At 62.0% G+C, this 22078-nt stretch overlaps 4 protein-coding genes across 4 annotated transcripts; 1 reads left to right on the forward strand and 3 right to left on the reverse strand.

Annotated features, from left to right (window-relative positions):
• Nucleotides 1-7357: 7357 nt before the first annotated feature.
• Nucleotides 7358-10983, reverse strand: DHX58 (DExH-box helicase 58; the record flags this gene model as incomplete). The annotated part of the gene is made up of 12 exons (XM_080633277.1): nucleotides 7358-7537; nucleotides 7760-7856; nucleotides 8035-8225; nucleotides 8484-8645; nucleotides 8766-8915; nucleotides 9025-9281; nucleotides 9360-9542; nucleotides 9621-9747; nucleotides 9932-10048; nucleotides 10236-10426; nucleotides 10534-10735; nucleotides 10816-10983. The coding sequence occupies 12 exons, from the start codon at nucleotides 10981-10983 to the stop codon at nucleotides 7358-7360; spliced, it is 2025 nt and encodes a 674-aa protein (XP_080489403.1).
• A 927-nt stretch (nucleotides 10984-11910) lies between these two features.
• KAT2A (lysine acetyltransferase 2A) lies at nucleotides 11911-17160 on the reverse strand (the record flags this gene model as incomplete). Its single annotated transcript, XM_080633572.1, has 18 exons — nucleotides 11911-12317; nucleotides 12529-12613; nucleotides 12772-12835; nucleotides 12957-12993; nucleotides 13101-13215; nucleotides 13290-13433; nucleotides 13511-13621; nucleotides 13880-14006; nucleotides 14076-14284; nucleotides 14397-14533; nucleotides 14607-14714; nucleotides 14815-14921; nucleotides 15013-15204; nucleotides 15488-15669; nucleotides 15815-15904; nucleotides 16133-16278; nucleotides 16359-16482; nucleotides 16918-17160. 18 exons carry the CDS (start codon nucleotides 17158-17160, stop codon nucleotides 12124-12126), a joined length of 2415 nt encoding a protein of 804 aa, XP_080489698.1. The 3' UTR covers nucleotides 11911-12123.
• Nucleotides 17161-18211: 1051 nt separating this feature from the next.
• LOC308229557 (heat shock protein 30C-like) lies at nucleotides 18212-18973 on the reverse strand (the record flags this gene model as incomplete). Its single annotated transcript, XM_080633616.1, is given in 3 exon segments — nucleotides 18212-18894; nucleotides 18897-18952; nucleotides 18954-18973. Coding segments are annotated over 3 exon segments (759 nt in total).
• A 924-nt stretch (nucleotides 18974-19897) lies between these two features.
• LOC308229333 (heat shock protein 30C-like) lies at nucleotides 19898-20482 on the forward strand (the record flags this gene model as incomplete). Its single annotated transcript, XM_080633291.1, has 1 exon — nucleotides 19898-20482. The coding sequence occupies one exon, from the start codon at nucleotides 19898-19900 to the stop codon at nucleotides 20480-20482; it is 585 nt and encodes a 194-aa protein (XP_080489417.1).
• Nucleotides 20483-22078: the final 1596 nt, after the last annotated feature.

Genomic DNA, 22078 nt, shown 5'->3' on the forward strand with positions numbered 1-22078 from the left:
CCTCCTAATGAGAGATGAACTGCGGCAGCTTCGCTTGCTGTAGGAGGAAAATTAAAATGAAACTGATAAGAGGCCCAGCCTCTAGCTCCTGACTTACCTCCAATTATAAAGGCAAGCTCACAGGCATTCCAGAGATGGGACTTGATGTCTACATTAATTATAAATAAATTATCTACACTTAATGTTTAAATGAAATTCCAGATAAGGCTTTATATTTAGAAGAGGATTGCATCAGTGCATAAATATTTATGCAAAGAGGCTGGATCAGCTGCAGCTCCTCCACTGTGACGCTGGAGCCAAGCGGAGACCCCGGTGCTGAGCCCATGATGCTGGGGTGGGTCTGTGCTGCGGGGAAGCTGCTCGCACTGCCCCTTGCTGCTGGTTCCTGAAGGCTCTTCCTGCCTTGGGGCTCAGGAAGCATCATCAAGGCCAGCTCCATTCCAGCACCAGAACCAGCAATCCCCATCCCATTGAAAGAGCTCACCCAGCTCCATCCCAGCACCAGAACCAGCAATTCCCATCCCATTGAAAGAGCTCACCCAGCTCCATTCCTGCACCAGAACCAGCAATCTCCATCCCATTGAAAGAGCTCACCCAGCTCCATTCCAGCACCAGAACCAGCAATCTCCATCCCATTGAAAGAGCTCACCCAGCTCCATTCCAGCACCAGAACCAGCAACCTCCATCCCATTGAAAGAGCTCACAAGCTCCATCCCAGCATCAGAACCAGCAATCTCCATCCCATTGAAAGAGCTCACAAGCTCCATCCCAGCATCAGAACCAGCAATCCCCATCCCATTGAAAGAGCTCACCCAGCTCCATTCCAGCACCAGAACCACAATCTCCATCCCATTGAAAGAGCTCACCCAGCTCCATTCCAGCACCAGAACCAGCAATCTCCATCCCATTGAAAGAGCTCACCCAGCTCCATTCCAGCACCAGAACCACAATCTCCATCCCATTGAAAGAGCTCACCCAGCTCCATTCCAGCACCAGAACCAGCAACCTCCATCCCATTGAAAGAGCTCACAAGCTCCATCCCAGCATCAGAACCAGCAATCCCCATCCCATTGAAAGAGCTCACAAGCTCCATCCCAGCACCAGAACCACAATCTCCATCCCATTGAAAGAGCTCACCCAGCTCCATTCCAGCACCAGAACCAGCAACCTCCATCCCATTGAAAGAGCTCACAAGCTCCATCCCAGCATCAGAACTGGCCAAATCCCCCCAGAACAAACTTGGTTCTCTTCCTTCTTTTGCCCCAGGACTCACCAAGCTCCATCACCACCACCCAGCTCACCTTTAAAGCTTCAGTCCTGGGTGGGGGAGGCCGATTGGCCCCACCTGAGTGGGAGCCCAACTGCTCTGCCTGCCCCTCTGCCTGCCCCTCTGCCTGCACTGCAGGGAGCTGCCAGCACCTCCTTTTCTAAATGGCGGCACAGTGAAAAGCTGTGATTTGCTCACCACCTCCCGGTATTAACCCCAACCACTTTATCAACATGGACAATATGTTTTACAAAGGAAAAGAAACGCTATTTTCCATCAAGCCCTCTTCCTGCTGTCCCAGACCAATCACTGTCTGCCCCCACCAGCACCCTGAGCCCTCAGTGCAGACAGCAAGAGCCTGCTTTGGAGGTTTTCCATCCCCAGCAGCATGAAGGGGACCTTATCCATGCCACAGTGTTTTTCACAGCTTCGCCTCAGTTGCTGCAAGGGGGTTTTACAGCTCACACAGGTCTGGCTCAGGCTTGCAGGGGGATATAGTTTATGCTGTAATGCAGGCAGGGTGGAAGAGGGGCAGTGTGACAGGCCCTGGCCCAAAGGTGGGGCTTAAAACAGTAAAGGAGAATAAATAAAAGATGATTGAACTCATTCAGCCCCAGCCACTTGTGAGCAGTTCACTGAGGTCCAGGCAGGATCCAGCATCCTGAGCAGAGGTGGAGGGGGCATCACCCCAGGGACATGGGGAGCAGCCCCTGCCAGCAGCCAGCCGATGGGAAGCCTGAAGGAAGAAGCCTCCCTGCAGCTGAGTGTTCTCAGCCAGCGCTTGGAGCTGCTCATGGCATCAAAAATCTGGGATGCAGCAGCTTTCCAGGGCCCTGAATGCCTTTGTCCTATTTCTTCCTGATTCTGGCTTGAACCCCGGATGCTCCCAGCCCAGTGCCCCCCTCCAGTGTGTGCCAGTCCTCCATGTGTGTGCCAGTCCCCCATGGCATGTGCCAGTCCCCCACACGTGTGCCAGCCCCGCTATGTGTGCCAGCCCTCCTCACGTGTGCCAGCCCCCCATGTGTGTGCCAGCCCCCCATGTGTGTGCCAGCCCCATGTTTTCTTACTGCATGTCCCTGCTCACTGATGCTGCTGTTTGCTCCACACTGCCTGTGCCAGGCAGCTCCATGCCACAGCCCGCAAGCAAGGCCGGGCAGCGGGGACACAGCTGATGCCGCACAGAGAAACAGCGCGTCAGGGTCTGAGCCCTCCTGCCTCTGCCATGTTCATCCCTCCTGCCAAATGCTGCCATGGCCACACAGAGCATCCCGGTCAAGGAAGAGCATCCCAGCCAGGGCAGAGCATCCTGACCAGGGCAGACCATCCTGGTCAGGGCAGAGCATCCCAGCCAGGACACAGCATCCCAACCAGGGCAAAGCATCCCGGTCAGGGCAGAGCATCCCAGCTAGAACAGAGCACACAGGCATGACCCACCACCAAGGGCTGGGCAGGCAGAGCCTGGCGCAGTTGCCCCAGGAGTGGCAGCAGGGTCACCTTTGGTATCACAGCACTGCACAGGCCTTGTTCTGCAATGGGAGCGGTATCTCATTTCTTCCTCAATTAGCTCCTGATTATCAGTGTCCCAGGGCCCCTTTCCAGTCTCTGTTTAATGCACCATTAATAATTCATTTCTCAGATAGCAGGAACGCAGCGCGAGGTTAGGGCTTTGTGACTAATAAGTACTGGAGTAACCCTCATCTCCAAGGGACAAATGAAGGGAACAAAAATAAAGTGGAAGAATCACAGCTAATACGTTTTGTGGCCTTTAATCAAACACTGGGTAAAGGGTTTGATTACTCAGGTGAAGAACACACGGGCCCATTGCTCCTCATCGGCCACAGGCTGCTGGGCTCCCATGGCTGCATCGGCACCGGCATCTTCGCACTGCCTCCCTCAGCAGCAGAGAGGGAAACTGAGGCACCACTCAAGTGGTCACCAGGCCAAAGCAGGGGCTGCCCTGCTCCTGAGGTTTAGCTGGAAGCTGGATCTTTCCTCAAGCTGGAGAGGGGCAGAGCCCGCTGGCAGCTGCACATTAAGTGTGACGGGTTTCTGACAGATCCCATTATAAAGCCGGGTCTCAGCAGAATCACAGGCTGAGATTTAGTGCTTGAAATGTTGGTTGGGAATTTTCCAATATTGCCTCTTGTGCCGTGGGCCCTGGGCTGTGCCAGCACCCCCTGAGTGCTGCATCCCTTCCCTTCCCCATGTCCTGATGATGCACAACCCAAATGCAGACCCCCATCCCTCTTTCACCCCCGTTTTGTGCCACCTGCACTGGCATCACCCAGCCACATGCCAGGGAGCAATTTTAGCCTAAGCAGAATGAAACTGCAGTGATTGTATTTCCTGCCTCCCCACTTGGGGCAGGAGGGAAACTGTTTGGTGCTAATCCCCATGTTTTAATCTACTGGCAACCTGACTTGTCCACAGTCAAGACAACCCCCAGGGGAATCATTAGATGGGCAGCCGCTGGCTGTGGGGCTGATGGGGCTGAGCAAGATGGGGACATCCCCGCACGCTTTGCGGGGTCCCACACTCCTGGCAGTGGGAAGAGGAGCTTCTGGTTGCCAGGATCGAGTTCCTCCAGGATGAGCAGTTTTCAGCAGGCTGGAATTTCCCCTGGTACAGAACGGGAGGCTCCAGCTGTCCCAGCAAAGGTCACCCCTGGGGCTGACGTGCTCCTGTGCTCCGGCAGAGACACCACGAGACAGCAACATCTTCAGATGTGCCTGGGAAGCAAAATTCAGGCCCTCATCCTGCTGCTGTAGGAGCTGCATCCATGTGGGACCAGAGCCACAAGGGCAGGATGGACTCCCCTGGGTCAGAACCCCCAGCCCCGGGTACCCGCAGTTCACCCAGGGCATCATTTGAGAGGGATGCAGAGGGATCCTGCTTTGGCTGCTCTGCACTCTCCTTGCTGCAGACCTGGACTTCATTTTGAGTTTCAATCTGTCTGACTTTATCTTCAAGCCCTCAGTTCTTATTATCCCTACGTTAAAGAGCTCTTTAATACCCGGCAGTTTTCTCCCTGGGAAGGTACTTGCGCGCTGTAATCAAGTCACATCTCAGGCTACTTTTCGATAAGCTAAACAGATTGAGTTCTAAGTCTCTGCTAAACACCCAGCCTCCGGAAAGGGCCAATCCGCGCTGCTGCCAAGCCGAGCGGAGCCGGAGGCTGTTTCAGCTGCTGCATTGAAAGGTGAATTGCTGCTTCCTGATGCACTGGTGATAAACGAAATGGGATGTATAAAAATAAATCATTGCATTGCCCTCGCTCTGGTCTGCGAGCACACGGCTGCCGGAGCCTAAGGGTGCTGCCGGGGCTCTGCCCGTCCCCACACCATCACCTTCATCCCACTTTTGCCAGCCAAACCCACTGCGGGAGCTGTTTGCTGTGGGGCTGATGGTGCCTGGCTCCACTTACAGACAGGGAGTTATGATGGCCGGGAACAGAAGTGCCCCAGGGAGCTGAGATAAGCAAAGATGTTCCAAGCCACAGACTTAGATCCAGAGGCTGTTGGCAGGGGACGTCTTAGTGTGTAAGAACCGGTCCAGCAGCCCTCTAGCCTGGCTGTGGACAGGGCAATTGGAGTGATGAAATGGGGCTTCAGCCTGGTTTGAGCACAGAAGCCTAACCAGTGCTGCCAGGACATCTGCCATGCTCCATGGGGGCACAGCCACACTGTGCCATGGGGAAGGGAGCAGGGTGGCACAGGGCAGAGGGCCCCCAAGCCAGAGGTCCGACCCATGGCAGGGGGACGAGTGGTGCAAAGCAAAGACACTGCCAAGTGCATGGAGGGAGCCTGCTGGGAGTGGGTTGGGGGTGCTCTTGAGCAGCCCCATGACCTGCAGGCCTCATCAGACACAGAATTCCAGCCTCTCTGAGTCCCTGTGGCCCTGAAAGCGGGTTATCAGTGCACTCCAGACCTGATCGATGCAGGAGAGATCTGAATGGTTGATCAGAGGGCAGCAACCACCACTGCCTCTGCCTGGGCTGAGGGATGCAGGGGCAGTGTGCTCGGAGGAGGTGGATTAATGGGGTCACAGGGATGCTCATCCCCACACCCTCACACAGCCTGGGGACTCAGCCGCATGAGGCCAGCTCTGAAGGACACGAGCTCTGAAGGATGCTGGCTCTGAAGGACACCAGCTCTGAAGGATGCTGGCTCTGAAGGACACCAGCCAAGGTCACAGCAGCGATTGCTGCAGCTCGGCTGCTCCCTGCTGCTAGCCCCAAGGTGACCGAGCTCCTGGGAAGCAGAAGCCAGATGGGGCTGGCATCGAAGCAGAGATGCACAGGGAGGAACAAGCAGAGGCTGGATGCAAAACCTGCAGAGCCCCGCAGAGTGCTGCTGTCCTGACCCTGTATCCCCTGGGGTCAGGGGCACCCCCTCAAAATGGGTGAGTTTGGATCAACATTGCAGAAATGCTGGGTTTGAGCAACCAGATCTTGGGGTTTTCACCAAATCCACCCAGGCTGGTGAAGAGCTCACACCACACAGAGCTGCAGGCACCCATCAGGTTAACGCACAGCCTGGGTTCTCCATGCACAAATCAGGGCAATCTGAGTTTAGCAAAGCGATCTGGGGTCCCTGCAGGAGGGATTCTGCCTGGGGAGAGGCAGGAGAGGCCATCTCAGCCCATAGAGAGCTACAAATAACTCAAACGGCCTCATTACCCACTTTCTGATGAACGCGAGGTTGGTTTCATGTTTCCCTCGGGGCTACCATCACCTGAAACTGGGCTAAGCCCCATTACGGGCAGGAGCCGCAGGTCTGCTCCAGGCTCGTCCTTCCTGGAGGGAAGTGCGCGGTGCTGCGGGGCCGCTGCGAGGGTCTTGCCCCGAGAGGGGACCGGTTCGGGACACGGATCCCACCCGGGCATCCCGGTGCCGCTGCGCCCATGGGGACCGCTGGAAAGGGTCCCTGTGCCCGGTGGACTGGGCTGGGAGCACCGACAGACGGCGGCCCCCGGAGCACGAAGTCCCCCGGCCAGCACCGACACCGGACCCCTTGGGGAAGGGGCGCGCACGGAGCGGCGGCACCGGCAGAGCCTCCCCCCGACAGCACCCGCGGGCATCGCCCTCACCCCGTGGCCGGGCCGGGGCTTCCCTCTAGCGACTGCCGGCGGGAGAGCATCGGGAGGGACGCGGGACCCGGGGCCCCCCGATCCGGGTCGGGCTGAGCTCAGGCTCAGCCCCAGCAGCGCTTTCATTTGGGAAGCTCTTCCCTGTGAGGGTGCTGAGGCGCTGGCACAGGGTGCCCAGAGAAGCTGTGGCTGCCCCATCCCTGGCAGTGTTCAAGGCCAGGTTGGACACAAGGGCTTGGAGCAAGCTGCTCTGGTGGAAGGGGTCCCTGCCCGTGGCAGGGGTTGGAGCTGGAGGAGCTTTAAGGGCCCCTCAACCCAAACCAGGCTGGGATTCTGTGATTTCTGGCTGAAGGTCAAGTCCACCCACAGCTCTGGCTGCGATCGCACAGGGCTGAGCTGCCCTGGAGGGACCGAGCCTTGTCCTGGGCAGGATCAGTCTTCAGCAGGGTGCAGTGGGTCCGCAGGAATGGGGAGGACTGGGGCAGCCCCACACAGGCGCCTTCCTGGGATCCCCTGTGCTGGCAGCATGGGGGGATCTGTTTCTCCACCCGACAATGGGGCGGTCCCATAGGGACCTGTGTGCGCACAGCGAGCTCTCACAATGAGTGAAGCTGCCAGCTCTCCCCTTGTTCCAGCTCACACACGTTTTTAATGAGAACCATCACATTCACAGAGCAGGCTGGAGGCTGCCAGAGCACTGGTGGGCCACGTCCCTGGCAGGGTTGTGGAGACAGCGCCAGAGCCCGCAGTGCTGGGGGGTCAGGAGGGGAAGGCAGCAGCATGGAGAGCAGTCACCAGCAGGCAGGGCAGGGTTTGGGAGCTTTCCCATCTCAGGGTCCCATCCTTTCTGTGTGGGCACAGCGAAGTCTCCTCCTGCAGTCACAGGCTCCAGCAAAGGGATGTGCTGCCGTGGCTTGGTCCAGTGAGGAAAAGAGGAGCAAGCCATGGCTTGGGATGGAGACTCCAATGCCGAAGGTGATGGGAAAGGGAGCAGCGCTCGTGCTAGAAGGACTGTTCATAGGTGTTGGAGCAGTACTCCAGGTAGTCAAATTCCTTGATGGGGAATGTCACAGAGCTCCATTTCTTGTACCTCCTCTTCTCAGCTGGTGTCTCTACCACGAAGTTCTTGATGGAGAGGATGGGCAGCTTCACCTGCCGGTAGAGCATCTCCATTCCCCAGTCCTGTGTGGGCAGGGAGAGGACAGTCACGCAGCCGGCAGCGCCTACGCTCATGGGGTACATCCCTTCTGGGGACAACGGCCCATGTCCACATCCCACATGTGCAGCACACACATCACACAGGAATGTGCAGAAGGGACCCACAGCTCCATTCCTCAGCCAGGAGCTGGTGCACAAGCACAGCCCCTGCTGCCCCACCAGCTCCCATGGCATTGCAGCACTCACCTGACTGCACCCGCCACATGTGATGCGGCAGCCAGGCTCCCAGTCCTTGAAAGCCCTCTGGAACTGGATTTTCCCTGAGGAAACTCTGTAATGCAACCTGCAAGGAAAGGACCAAAAGATACCCTCAGGACAATGGTCCAGGGGACAGCAACAGGCAGCCACATGCGCTCTGAACCCCTCCTGGACCGGTGTCCCCAAGACAGAGCTGGCAGCAGGGTCCTGCCCATCTTGGATGAGGGAGCAGCAGCTCGTCCCTACCAGCACCCAGCTCCTACCCAAAGCTGGGGTTGACGTTGACGTGGTGTATGCCCTCCACGGTGCGGATGTCGCTGCCGCGGCACACTGCCACACCGCAGTTGACGCAGTAAAGGTGAACAGTGTCCGGGTCGTGCTGCTGCTGCCTCTCGCTGATCCTTGCCTCCTTCATCAGCCAGCTGGCAACGGCAGCCTGCTGCAGGTCCCTGATCTGCAGAGGACAGGGGAGAATCAGCGCGGGGCTATGGGCACAGGCAGCAAGAGACATGGCTGCAGGCAGATGCAGTGTCCCAGAGAGCAGGAGGAGCAGGGCAGGACGGGCAGACACTGCTCCATGCACTGCGCCCTACCACATCCCAAGGGAAGAGCAGGACACCAAAACCAGAGCACAGGGAGCTGTGCCCAAGCAGCAGACAGAGGCAGGAGCTGCCTGTCCCTCCTGGTGCTCAGGGCAGCGCCCAGCACGCACCTTGAGGCGGTATTCCTGCTCCGGCATGGCTTGCACCGCTCTGATTGCCCTCTCCATCAGCTCCACGAGCTCCTCGTTGAGCAGCTCGCGGGAGACCTCTCTGCTGTTGGCTTTGGCAAGGACAAAGTAGACGCTGTTCTCAGCACGGGCACGGCCCCGAGCCTGCAGTAGAAGGGCAAGATGCTGCAGTCGGCAGAGGAGGGACATGGCCGGACCTCCCCTTACCCCCCATGTCCTCCCACGAGGCCAGGTAGAGCATCCGGAGGGAGCCCATGCCGGTACCTGCATCATGGCGATCTCATTGGTCATCAGCCCGTAGCGGACCACGATGTTGCACTCAGGGATATCCAGGCCCTCCTCAGCCACGCTGGTGGAGAAGAGCAGGTTGAGGGCTCCATTGCGGAACAGCTTGATCACATCCTGCTGCTCATTCTGGGGGGACACCGTGGTGATGCTTCAGCAGCTGTGCAGGGCTCTGAGCCCCAAGCAGCACCCGCAGCGTGCAGAGAGGTCAGTCCCATCCTTCCCACCCTCTGCTCACCTGCGTCATGGGCCTCGTCTGGTTGCTGTAGCCGGCACCGGTGAGGACAGTGGCGCGGATGTGAGGCCCGCAGAGCGTGGCCGTGTCCTGCAGCCAGCTGAGCAGGCTGTGCGCGCTCTGACGGGTCTTGGTGAACACGATGCCGCGAGAAGCACCCAGGGGCTGGAAGTGCTCGCGCAGGATCACCTCCAGCTTGTCCAGCCTGGGGTTCTGATAGCGCCGGTCCCCAGCAAGCGCCTGCAGGGTCGCCCTATTCTCTGTTCAGGCGAGCAAGGTGTCAGGGGGGCTCCCCAACCCCAAATGCAGCACCACCCCCCTCCAAACCCCTCCGTCACCCTCAAACGTGGCGCTGAGGAACTGCTCGGTGGGGTCCTTCGCGTCCTTCTGGGTGTCGTAGAACTGCTGGAGGCACTGGAAGGCGTCGACCATCCGCACCATGTCGTTGATCAGCAAAGCATCGTTGTACTTGCGCAGATGCAGCGCGCACACCCGCGTCCGGCGGCAAAGCGTCTCTGCCGCTGGGGAGGGCCGGGCACCGCAGTCACAGCCTGGCCCTGCGCCACGGGCCCTGCACCACCTCACCCGCACCACCTCACCTCTGTTCTCCAGCTCCACGATGCGCTGCTCATAAAGCTGCGTGCCAAAGTCCTGCGGCAGGCTGGGAATCCCCATGTACCGCTGGATCTGCTCCATCACCTCCTTCAGCCGCTCGCCAAAGGGGTCCTGAAAGCAGAGAGGGGCTCAGGACATGGGGAGGGTGCTCCTCTGGACGGCCTCGGAGCACAGCCTGGGGTTAGGAACCGATTGCATGGCACCCCTAAACCAAAGCTCTGGGTCAACCGGTTCCTCACCCTGGCCTGAGCTAGGTGGATGGAGGGACATGGTCCCGGTGCTCAGCACCCCTCACCTGCGCTCTCTCCTGGCACAGGTCGTACTGCTTCCTGGGCTGCGGGACGTGGCTCTGCACTTGCTGCGCCTCCTCCTGCGCCGATGTGATTGTCTCCGTGTCCAGGTTGGCGCAAAGCTGAGGGAATGAGACCCTGCTTCCAGCCCTGAGCCTACAGCCCGGGGTGACACAGCACCCCAACAGGTTTGGGGATGTGCCCAGCGCCTGCACACCAAGTTATCAACACCCACCCGAAGAAACACCCGCTACAGACCAGGGGAACCTGTGCCGGGGCTGCTGCACCCCATCTTGACACCGGACCTACCTGCAGGATGTGCTGCACAGCCCCCTCAAAGGAGGTTGCCCCCCCGGTGCCAGGCGATGCCGTCAGACCCAGGACCTGCGGCAGGTCCTGCTGCCCGCCGAGCTTGCGCTGGAGATAATTCACCATGATTTTGTTGTAGACGGCTTCCTTGTGCGTGTGGTGGCACTCGTCGATGACCAGCAGTGAGAAATCTGCACCGGGCAAGGGCAGGGATTGGGGTGAGCGGAGCAGGAGCCATTGAGCAGCGGTGGAGGCTGAGCCAGGGCGGTCACAGCAGGGTGCAGGGTCCAGCACCCACCCGTCAGCTCCAGGCGCGCATCCTCCTCGGTGCTGAGCAGCGCGTTCTGCAGGATCTGGGCCGTGCAGATGACCACGTCGCTCTGCCTCACCACGCTGGCGAAGAACACCTTGTGGCTGCTGTCCCCACTGACGGCCGTCACCCTGAACGCATCCTGCAGCACCTGGAACTCCTTCTTGGCGTGCTGCTCCACCAAGTGCACCTGCGCCCGCGACACCCAGCTCAGACCCGGCCCGTGGGCACCGCGGGGTCCCGGGGCAGGGGAGCGGGTCCGGGGGGCACCTTGTTGACCAGCACCGCCACCCTCCCGCCCCGGCGGCTCTCCAGGTGCCGCCGGCAGACGTGGACGGCAGCGCGGGTCTTGCCGGCGCCCGTGGGCAGCCACACGATGCAGTTGCGGCCGCGAAGGGCCGGCGCCACCGCGGCCCGCTGGTACCCGCGCAGCTCCATGGGGCCGCCGCTCGGAAGCGAAACTCGGGGCAGAGCCGGGGTGGGGGAACCGCCCCGCAAGCCGCGCTACCGGCACCGGGGCTGGGCCGAGCTGAACAGAAACCGAAACCGAGCAGAGCTCCCGCAGCAGCTCCCGGCCCCCCCCCCCCCCCCCAGGTCGCTTTCTCCGTCCTGGGCTGGCCCCGTCGGGGTCCCCAGCTCCCCCTCCCCCCGCTCAAACGCGGCTTTGGGCCTGCACAAGGACGTTTATTTAAAAAACCAAAATCAAAACCAACCAAAAGTCACGTGGAAACGGGGGGGGGGGCAGGGAACGGGAAGGGGGGGCCGGTCCCACCCCGGTGAGGGGCGGAGCAGCACCAGCACCCAGCCAGTGATGACAACGCAGGGGACAAGGCAGCAGGGGAGCAAGCCGGGGGGGATGGATGACAAGCCGCTGCTGGGGTCGGGGTATCCCCAGCCCAGCACCCGAAGAGAGGGCAGCAAGAGGGGATGGGAGCAGGAACTGACCCCCATGCCGGGGGGGGGGCACAGCAGACCCGGGCTGCCAGAACCCAACACCCCAGTGGGCAGCAGAAGCAGACAGCGAGGGCTGTGCAGGCAGGGAGGGGCGCTGCAGGCAGGGAGGGGCTGTAGGCACAGCAGCTGAGCCCCTGTCTGGAGCAGAGGCAGGGAAAGAGCCAATAGAGGCAGCAGGAGCTGGGGGGGGCAAGGACAGAGCATCCCCTCACAGCACGACCCTGGACCACAGCAGCATCTCTGCCTGCAGGCCAAGGCGGGCAGGGCTGAGCCCCACCATACATTCAACAAAGAGGGGCAGGGGCTGCCTGTGCGTGGACAGGAACAGAAACCCAAAGCACTTGTGTGCCCCTGCCCTGTGGAGGAGAGCCAGGGCAGCAGAAGGCACGACCCTGGGGAGGAGGGAAGCACCAGTGCTAGGAAGCAGGAGCTCAGCACTGCCCCTGGCAGAGCCTATAAGAGGCAGCAGCTTGGGGATACAGGCCCCTGATGCCCCTAGGGAAGACCACTCACAGCACCAAAACCTCCAGCAGCCCCTGCCCACAGCATAGGGCTGGGTCCCCACAGGCAGCCCTGTCCCTCCCATGGGGAGCCAGTGCCCAGGGGGGGTTGGGGCCAGCTCCCCTACTTGTCGATGAGCCCCCCTTCCTTGAGCTTGAAGTAGAAGAACTTCTCGAGGGTGTTGGCACACTTGCAGTAGTCGCTGTCGGGCGGGTTGTACTCGCGGCAGTTGGTGATGATGCGCTGCAGGTCGGCGATGAACAGCTTCTTAGTGACGTAGTAGCGGTTCTTCAGGCGCTCGGTCATGGTCTTCAGGTCTGGGAGTGGGGAACGGTCAGGTCCCCCAGGCCCCTTCGGCCCCCAGCCACGGAGCCAGACCCCAACCCAGTGTCCCGACTCGCCCCCCTCTCTTCTGCACTGTCCTGGGACTCCCATTGCCCCAGCGATGCTGCTCCAGCATGGACCACACAATGCAGGGGTCCAGCCCTCCCTCCACCATCCCACCCGGGTCTGGGCACAACCACCCACCGATGGGGAAGCGGATGATCTCGTAGTAGTCCGGCGCCTCCGACTTCTTCACCGGCTCCATGAAGGGCCACGCGCTGGGGTGGGTCTGGAGATAGGGCAGAAGGAAAGGTACAGCAGCGAGCGCAGGCAGCCCCTGCCTGCTCCAGCACATGGGGCTCCTGCTCCCTGCAGGCCTGCTTCACCCCATCTGCCCCCTGAGGGCACAGCCTGGCTCTGGAGCACAGGGTCCCCTCCTGCCCGCACCTTGATCTGGGCCAGGAGGTTCTTCAGGGTGTTGTAGAGCTGATCCGGATCCTTCAGCTCTTTCCTGCAGGACAAAACCAGTGCCCATGGTGGGCAGCCTCATTCCATCCCAGCATTCCCAGCTCCCCATCCCAGCGCAGGAGCAAGGAGCAGCCTGAGCCAAGCCCCCACAGCCCAGCACTCACCCCTTCTCCTTCCCCAGCGGTTTCCATCCTGTTTCTCCTGGAAGACAAGTGTCAGCATCACCACATCCACCCCACACCCGCAGGTAGGGCAGGATGGAGCCCTCCTGCCCCAGCCGTTCCCTATCAGACACGGGCAGGACTCACGGATGCCGGGCACGCTTTCAATGGGGATCTGCCGAACACCCTCCTTGAAGCAGGTCAGACCAGGGTAGACCTTGCGGATCTGCGCTTGCTTCCTCTCGATCAGCTTCTTGATGATCTGCAGGGCGAAAGCGGGAGGTTCAAGGGATGGATCCCCAGTGCCAGCACCTCTCCCCTGCCCGCAGGACGCACCTCCTTCTGCTTCTTGATGATGTGCGAGAGCTCCGTGTAGGGGATGCGGGGATTCAGCTCACACTCCATCAGGGTCGCTCCCTCGTAGTCCTTGATATAGCCCAGGTAGCGGCTCTTGGGGACCTTGATATCCTTGGAAAAGCCCTAGGAGAGAACAGGCAGATGGGGGGGGTGTGGGGGGCAGGAGGGCCGGGGGAAGCCACCCTGGGGGGGGAGCTCACCTGCTTCTTGAAGTAGCCGATGGCATACTCGTCTGCATAGGTGAGGAAGTAGAGGATGTTGTGCTTGATGTGGTACTCCTTCAGGTGGTTCATCAGGTGGGTCCCGTAACCCTGGGGACGAGAGAGGGACCCCCCCATCAAATGGGACACACGCAGCCCCCTCCCAGCCATGGACACAGGCCGCTGGAAAATGTCCTAGAGCAATTCCTGGCGCTTGGAACTGGCCAGTGCTGAGGGGGTCCGGTTACCTGAGGGTCTGGAACACCGCTGGGCTCTAACAGTGACAGTGACAGCACCCTGGGACCCACCACCCCACAGGGCTGCTGGGGACCCCCATGCTGTGCCCATCAAATGCCTCCCCACTCTCACCTTCACTTGCTCGTTGGACGTGACAGCACAAAAGACGATCTCCGTGAAGCCCTGGGTAGGGAACATGCGGAAGCAGATCCCGCCGATCACCCGCCCATCCTTGATCAGCGCCAGGGTCTTGTGCTTCCTGTGGGCAGCACGGCCGAAGGTGAGAGGAGACCCTCAACACCAGCCCCCCCCGCCCCCAGCCACGCACGGGTCAAAGACGAGGCGAGTGATGTACTCCTTGGGCATGCGAGGCAGCTGGTGCGAGAAGACGTTCTGCAGCCCCACCAGCCACATCAGGATCTTCTTGTTGGACTTCTGCGAGAGCGAGTTGCCGATGACGTGGAACTCGATGATGCCGCGGCGCTCCTCCAGCCGCGCCGTCTCGTCCCGCGCCGCGTTCGCCGACAGCAGGCTGGTCTGGGGGGGCATGGGGGGGTCACTGGCTCCACCATCCTCTCCATAGGGGGAATCCGACCCCAGAGAGCAGCTCCTCAGACCCGGTGCTGCCTCATCATCCCCTGGCCTGTACCTCGGGGCCCAGCATGGCAGCGGGGTCCGTGATGGTCAGCATGACCTCGTTCACCAGTTCCATGGGGATGTCGCCCATGACACGGATGCGCTTGGCATCTTCCAGCGTCAGGCTCTCGGGCAGCTTCCGCTTCTCCCCTGCAGCGTGGGGCAGGGGGCATGTCCAGCACGAGGAGGGACCGAGGGAGGTCCCTGCTTGCACTGGTCATACCTGGCAGGGGCTCCGGGGCGCTGGCGTCCATGCTCGCAGCAGAGCTGCTGTTGCTGAGTTTCTTGCTGAAGAGCGGAGCGGTGGGCACGGCCACGGTGCTGACCGCGGCTGGAAGAGACCAACGATGCCCGTGCCACCACCACAGGCTCACCCACACCTCATCCCTGTGTCCTACAGCCCCTGAGCTGGGACAGCTGCTCCCCGATACCTGGGCGAGACACCATCTGAGCCCCCTCCGCAGCCGGCACGGTGAAATCAGCCTCCCAGATGGGAGAGTTCTCGCCGTAGATCTCCTCCTCCAGCATGGACAGGAACCTGGCAGGGAGCAGCACATCGGCCACGCTCAGTGTGCGAGGAGGAGACCTTCCCCTGCAGCACCGCAGCCATCCCCGCATCAGGCACCTACTTGGGGAAGTGGGTGAGGATCAGCGTCCGCTTCTCCGGCACCAACTTGTCCTTCTCCACCCGGAACTTCTCCAGCAGCTGCCGGCGGGTGACCGTGAAGATGGATTTCAGGAGGCTGCGCCCGAAGACGTGAGTGGTCTCGTAGCGGGGAAGGCTGTCGCAGCTCTGCGGCACGTGGCAGTAGCACAGCCACCTACGAGACAGGAACACGCTCCAGGATCAGGGCTGGGAGCAGCATCCCCGGAGCCCTGAATCCCTCCTGGGACAACACTGCTGAAAGCAGGGATGAGAAGAGCAGGCACCTGGGGGGTCACGGATGAAGTGATCTGGAAGCAGTGACCCACTGGATGCCTGCTCTCCAAACGGACCAACAACCCAGGAGAATGGGGAGAGGTGACAAAGCCAGGAGTCAGGGCTCAGCCCTGCGCAGGGGAGGAAGCTCAGTGCAGGAGGCTCAGCCCCGATCCCACCTTCACCTTGTGTAGTTGACCTTGTAGGTGGCCACATCATCGTTCTGCGAGCGCTGCCGGAACTGGGATGGAGTCTCCAGCTTCCAGTAGTTGAGGCAGAGCAGGAACATCTTGGAGAGCTCGTACATGGTCTGCCGCTCCTTGGGCGGCAAGTGGCTGAACTTGTACTGGACAAAGTTCAGGACTCCCTGGGAGAGGAAGGGGTGATGGAAGGGCACCGGGGCCAGCACCTGACCCTTCGTGCTGCCACCCAAAGAGGGATCAGGCCCTGCAAGAGCAGCGAACCACAGGGCCAGTGCTCAGTGCAAGGCGCGAGCCTGACAGCAGCCTCACCTGCTCAATGTTTGGTTTCTCAAAGGGGGGGCTCCCCAGGGACCCCTCGACCACAGGCTGGCTCATCTGCAGGATGCACTTCCGCAGGAGCTGCGGGGACACCAGGGGACACGGTTACTGGAGCCCCAGGAATGGGTCCACCTCCGATGATGCCCATTACTTCCCCAGAAACCTCCCCTCAGAGGGATTCAAGGCCGGGGAGGGGTCATTCCCAGCGCAGGGTCGGTGGGACACTCACAGCCAGACCCCAGCTTCCCGGCAATGCCAAGGGACCCGTGCCCAAGCCCCACCATGAGCAGTGCCCAGCCCCAGACGCACCTTGAACAGGTAGAAATACACCTGCTTGGTGTCCGTGTCCTCCTCCTTGTGCACTGACATGAAGAGGTTTTCCACATCCACCACCATGCCCAGCAGCCGGTTGATCTCCTCCTCCGAGACGTTCTCCAGGTGGGACACGTGGTCTGCTGTGGTGAGAGCGGGATGGGGAGGTCAGCACTGCTCCCCCTGCACAGGGGGGTCCCCGGCCCCCCAGGGGGGTTGTTACCCAGCGCGTGGCTGCAGCTCCGGCACGGCTCGCTCAGGTTGGTCACCGGCTGCTGCAGGTCCATGCGGGGGGCGGTGGGAGGGTTGGGGTTCTTCCAGCCATTGCACTTGCAGGCGTCGTTGGCCTGGGATGAGGGACAGGAGGAGCCGTCACGCAGCAGCCACACAACTCCCCCTGCAGAGCTTCCTCCACCCATCCCTATTTACCCACCCTGCAGGACTCAGCACCTGAACACCCTCTCCCAACTGCCCTGTGTGCAGCCCAGGATCCCGCAGCGCCTTCCCACCGATGTCCTGGCAGTTCCCTTCCACAACTCAGCACCCTCCTCCTGCATCCCATGCACATCCTTGCACCCTCCTCCTGCATCCCATGCACATCCTTGCACCCTCCTCCTGCATCCCATGCACATCCTTGCATCCTCCCTCCTGCATCCCCCACCCATGCACGTCCCCGCACCCCATCCTGCATCCCTCCGCACATCCCCGCACCTTCGCCCCTGCACCCCGCACGCTTCCCGCCGCTGCACCGCGCTCCCGCGCCCCGGTGCCGCTCCCCGCACCTTGCAGGCCGAGAACACCCCCAGCTTCTCCAGCTTCTTGCCGCGGGGGAACCCGCGCACCTGCGCCTTGCGCTGGCTCGCCCGCTGCTGCTGGCTCAGCCCGGGCCGCGCCGGGTCGCTGGACCCCGCCGCTCCTCCCACCGCCGCCGCCCCGCTCCCAGCCCCGCCGCTCCCCGCCGGTGCCGCCGCTGCTCCCGGGCCCGGCGGGGGCCGCCCGGGCTGCGCGGCCTCCGGCTCCGCCATGCCGGGCCCGGCGTGCGCTCTGCGCTCACTGCGCCTGCGCGCCGGGCACGCCGGGATCCGTAGTCCGCCGCTGCCGGGGGTGGGGGGGTGGATCCGGTGCTCCCGGGGCCGGTTCACGCCGCCCGCAGCCCCGGGCCGGGGCTGAGCTCCGCGGGCGCTCTGCGGGCGGCGGGAACCAGACACGGAGGATCGGGGGCCGGGTCCGGCGAGGACCAACTACCCCGAGAGCCCCCCCCGGGGCGAGGCCAGCGGGGCGGGGCCATCGCTACCCGGAGGAGCACCCCCTCCGGTAACCGGTACCGTGCCCGGTCCAGCGGTGCTCAATGCTCCGCGGCGCGCTCCGCTGCCTCCTCCAAATATGGAACGCGGCCCCGCCCCCTCTGCCATATTTGGTCTGATGCCCCGCCCCCAGCCATGGCGCTATGTAAACACGAGGGTGTGGCCGCAGCCCCTCGCCCCGCCTCCTTCGCCCGATATGGGGCGTGACCCCGCCTCCAGACGTACATATATGAGCGGAACCGCCCCTCTTGTCCATTTATGGGAGGCCACGCCCATGTCTCTCCTAAGGGGCGTGGCTTGGCTGCGGGATGTGGCGCGAAAGAGCCGGTGCAGCCTGGAAGGTGCCAGCAACAGCGAGGGCACGGTAAAGGGCACGGCGGGCGCTGCCAGGACACGGCGGGGCTCGTGGCCGAACGGGAACGCCACGGAACCACCGCGAAGATGCGGGTCTGGTGTCCAGAGGGTGCCCGCGAGGTGCCCAGCGCTGTGCGTGCGCTGGAGCCCCTCCATCCCCTCCTCTGCCAAGGCAGGGTTGGGGAGAGGTGCCAGGGCCGTGCCCTGCGCCAGCACCGTCTGATGCCCAGGCTGCTGTCACGCTGCAGGGCAGAGCTGGGAGCGGTACAAGGAACACAGAGACCGCGCACGTAAAAGTCACAAACATTTATTAAATATCAAAAAAGCCACACGGTTTGGGCAGAGGCCCCCCGGCCGCTGCCCTGCGGCCAGAAACTGCCCCGGCAGCCAGGCTCAGCCCGGCCCCATCCTTTCCCCATCACGCCTTGGCCCGCTCGTCCCCGTCGTCGGTGTTGGCTGTTGACTGCGCCACAGCCGGCCCCATCTGGATGGGCACGTTCCTCTCCGGGGCGGCCGGCAGAGCCAGCCGGGGGGCCTCGATGCGCAGCTGCCCCTCCTTGGACAGGGAGCACGTCAGCGCCTCGACGTCCACCTCCTCGGGCACGTCCCACTCCCGCTTCAGCACCTCGTACTTGTAGGAGAAGGAGCCCTTCTCGTCTGTGCTCTGCGTCTCCTTCTGCCCCACCAGCACCACCTTCCTGCCCACCACCTTCACCGACAGCTGCTCGGGGGTGAAGTCCTTCACGTCCTGGCAGACGGAGAAGCCCTCCCCCGAGCCCTGGGTCAGGGCTGCGCTGGTGCTGGGGGCTCGCTCCGCGGCGATGCCGATCCGGCTGGCGCTGCTCCCGCTGGTCAGGTACTGCTCGAAGCTGCTCATGAACTCCCGAGCCCTCTCCATCTCCAGCCGCAGCTCTCGCTCCAGCTCCGCGAAGAGGGTGCCTGGATGTGGCCAGAGGGTGCGGACGGGTCCCAGCCACGGGAACAGCGTGCTGGAGGTGGGCGGCATGAAGTGCAAGCGGCAAAGCATCTCTGTGTGCTCCCGGTGCGTGCTGCGGCTCTGCTCTGGGCAGGGGCTGTCGCGGTGCTGGGCTGCAGCCGGGAGCAGCGGGTTTTATCCTCCCCTGCCCGGGGGTGTGCCCCTTCCAGAACGCTCTCTCCCCACGCACCCTCCTGGAGCCATCGCCTATTTTTGAGAGGCTGATTATCCCCCAGCCAAAATAGCAGCGCCCGCTCCCGGGGACGAGTCACACGCCGCAAATAGGGAGCTGCGGTCACTGCGGGGAGCTCGGGTTTCTGCAGAGCCACCGTGATACAGCAGCACCCCGGGGACCGGGGGGGCGAGCAAAGCCCTGCCACGAGCCCCTGCAGGGGGGCTCAGCGGGGACAGTCCCGCCCCAGATCAACGCGCTCCTACATCACCCGCTGCTTCTCGCCCGTTCCAGACCCCCCCGGGGCCGCCCCCGGTCATGTCCCTGCCCTTCAGCACCCGCCCAGGGAGGGGCCCAGGACCCATTCCTGGTCTCGCCGGGGGTCCCCCAAAGCATCTGAGGGTCCTGCAAAGGGGTGGGAGGGGGAAAGAGGGGTTCCCCTGCCTGCAGGTTGGGGGGAATCAGAGCACAGATGAAGGGGGAGAAGGCAGAGAGGAGAAGAGCCCGGCCCCGCTCCCTGCCTGGGAAGCTGGAAAGGCCACAGATTTTTGGCAGGGGTGGCTCAGGCATCCCGTTTGGAGGCTGAGGTGATGCTGCTAATTATAAGCCAGGAGAGCGGAGCCGCGAGACTAAGGGCAAAGGTATGCTGGGCGCGACGTCAGCGCTGCCTCTCCTCGTGGATGAGTAAGAAGAATGAACTGGAACGGGCTGGAAAGAGCTGAGCGCTTCTCCCGAGGATGATGTGATTTTTCGGGATGAGGCCACGCCCCTTGGGAAGGGAAATAAAAGCTGCGAGCGGCAGAGCCGGGGCAGAGCACTCGCATCCCACTGAAGAGGGGACAACAGCGACAGCAGCAGCAGCAGCAGCAGCAGCAGCAGCAGCAGCAGCAGCAGCAGCAGCAGCAGCAGCAGCAGCAGCAGCAGCAGCAGCAGCAGCGACAGCATCAACAGCAGCGATGCTTTGCCGAATGCATCTTGCACCATTCGCCTCCAGCGCCCTGGCCACCCAGCTGGGCACCGTGAGGACCCTCTGGCCCCACGCAGAGACCATCTTCACCGAGCTGCAGCAGGAGATGGAGAAAGCCCGGGAGTTCATGAGCAGCTTCGAGCAGCTCCTGAGCAGCCAAGCAGCCAACGCCATGGAGCGAGCCCCACGCAGCAGCACAGCCCTGGCCCCGAGCTCTGGAGAGGGGTTCTCCATCTGCCAGGACGTCAAGAACTTCACCCCCGAGCAGCTGTCGGTGAAGATGGTGGGCAGGAAGGTGGTGCTGGTGGGGCAGAAGGAGACGCAGAACGTCGATGAGAAGGGCTCCTTCTCCTACAAGTACGAGGTGCTGAAGCGGGAGTGGGACGTGCCCGAGGAGGTGGACGTCGAGGCGCTGACGTGCTCCCTGTCCAAGGAGGGGCAGCTGCGCATCGAGGCCCCCCGGCTGGCTCTGCCGGCCGCCCCGGAGAGGAACGTGCCCATCCAGGTCAGCGCCGCAGCCCCGCAGCCCGGAGCAGCCGCCCAGGACGGAGCCGCCACCAAAGCCCAGGCGTAAGGGGAGGGAGCCGATGGCCCACGGCAGGACCAGAGCGAGTGCCAGGCGTTAGCCCGGACAAGCTCCATCAGTGATGTCAGTTTTCATTACACTGGAATGCTTTTGTATCCAATAAAAATACTTTTGCATGGAACGTGCTTGTGCTCTCTTGGTGTTGGGTGATGGGGAGGCTGGGTTCTGGTCTCAGCTCTTAGGGCCAGTGGAGCTGGGCAGACAGAGAGGGAAGAACCCCTCATGCTGCCTCATGGCAGCACAAAATGGGCCCAACCTAAGGGAGGGAAGGGACCTGCGAGCAGCAGGCTGCTCGTGGTGGGGTTGGCAGGAATCTCCCAGGCAGAGAGAAGGGGACCCCACTCACCTGAGCCAGAGCTCTCCTGGGAGCAGGCTCCTTCACTCCCTCTTCATGCTGCTGCCAGCACCGGCTCTATAGCCCCTGCTCCCTGGGCAATGCCGCTGAATGGGGACAGCCACATTGAACAGCCTGGCTGGGTATTGGATCTCCCCATTATACCAAGTTCCCCCCCACCCCTCAACTTGGAAAGGGGCTGCTGGAGCTGCTGCCGCAATCGCAGCATCAGGGAGGGCAAATCCCAAATCCAGGCAGTGCATAAACAGCCTGCTCAGGCCCGGGCAGGCAGCAGGTATGCACACACGCAGGCACGCCTGTTTGTGCTAAAGCCGCTCTGAGCTCACACAGCCCTTCCCTATGGCAGCTCAGCAGCAAGCGAGGAGGCTCCAGGTCCCCATCCCTGACCCAGGTCCCTCGCACACACTCAGGCAGCAGCCAGACCCCATCACAGAGATGGAGACTCAGAAATGAAGCCTCAGCAACCAGGGACCAAGGAAAAGGAGCCAGCAGATGGCAACAGCACCGCACGAGGCGCCCATGGCACTGTTCCCAGTTGGGACCGGGGAAAACTCTTCTCCAAGAGGCGCTCCCATCTCTTGCTGCCTTGGGAAACCAGCAGCCCCAGTCCAAACCCTGCTGGAAGCAAGGACACCTCGGACGTGTCCCCCACTGGGGGGGGACAGAGGAAGGAGCCTGTGCTCCAGCTTCCAGGTATCAGGAATTCAGTCACCGAGCTCCTTCAGACCTTTCCTGCTTCCAGGGTTTTAAGGAATGCCAGTATGAGCAAGGCACCAAGCCCTCGGACAGAGCATGAAGCCCCCAGGAGCTGAGGCTGTTCACAGACAGCTTCCAGAGGCCCCAGGGCTGGGCAGGCACTTGGGCTGCAGTAGAGCTCCAAAGGCCACCCCACAGGCAGCAAGAGGCAGCGAGCTCCAGCTCCAGCCCATCACAAACTTCACCCTCTCCCAAGCACAGCAGCAGCGGAGCTGCCAGGGGATGCTCTGTCTCCCACCCTGAGACCAGGTCTCGCTCATGGGGGTTCACACAGCAGTGACAGGAGAGCAGCATCTTCCAAGGCCTCATCCTGCAGGCACAGAAGTGGTCCCTGCTCATCAATACTTGAGCCAAGCATCCCCCAGCCCATCCACTTGGCAGCTGAGCCCCTCCACATCCTGCTCCCCACCTCTTCCCAACTTGCACTGTAGCTTCCCTATAGAAGTACCAGGCAATGAGTAATCCCCATTGTT

The sequence above is a fragment of the Psittacula echo genome (genome assembly GCF_963264785.1).
Source record: "Psittacula echo genome assembly, chromosome: 23".
NCBI classification, from domain to species: domain Eukaryota; kingdom Metazoa; phylum Chordata; class Aves; order Psittaciformes; family Psittacidae; genus Psittacula; species Psittacula echo.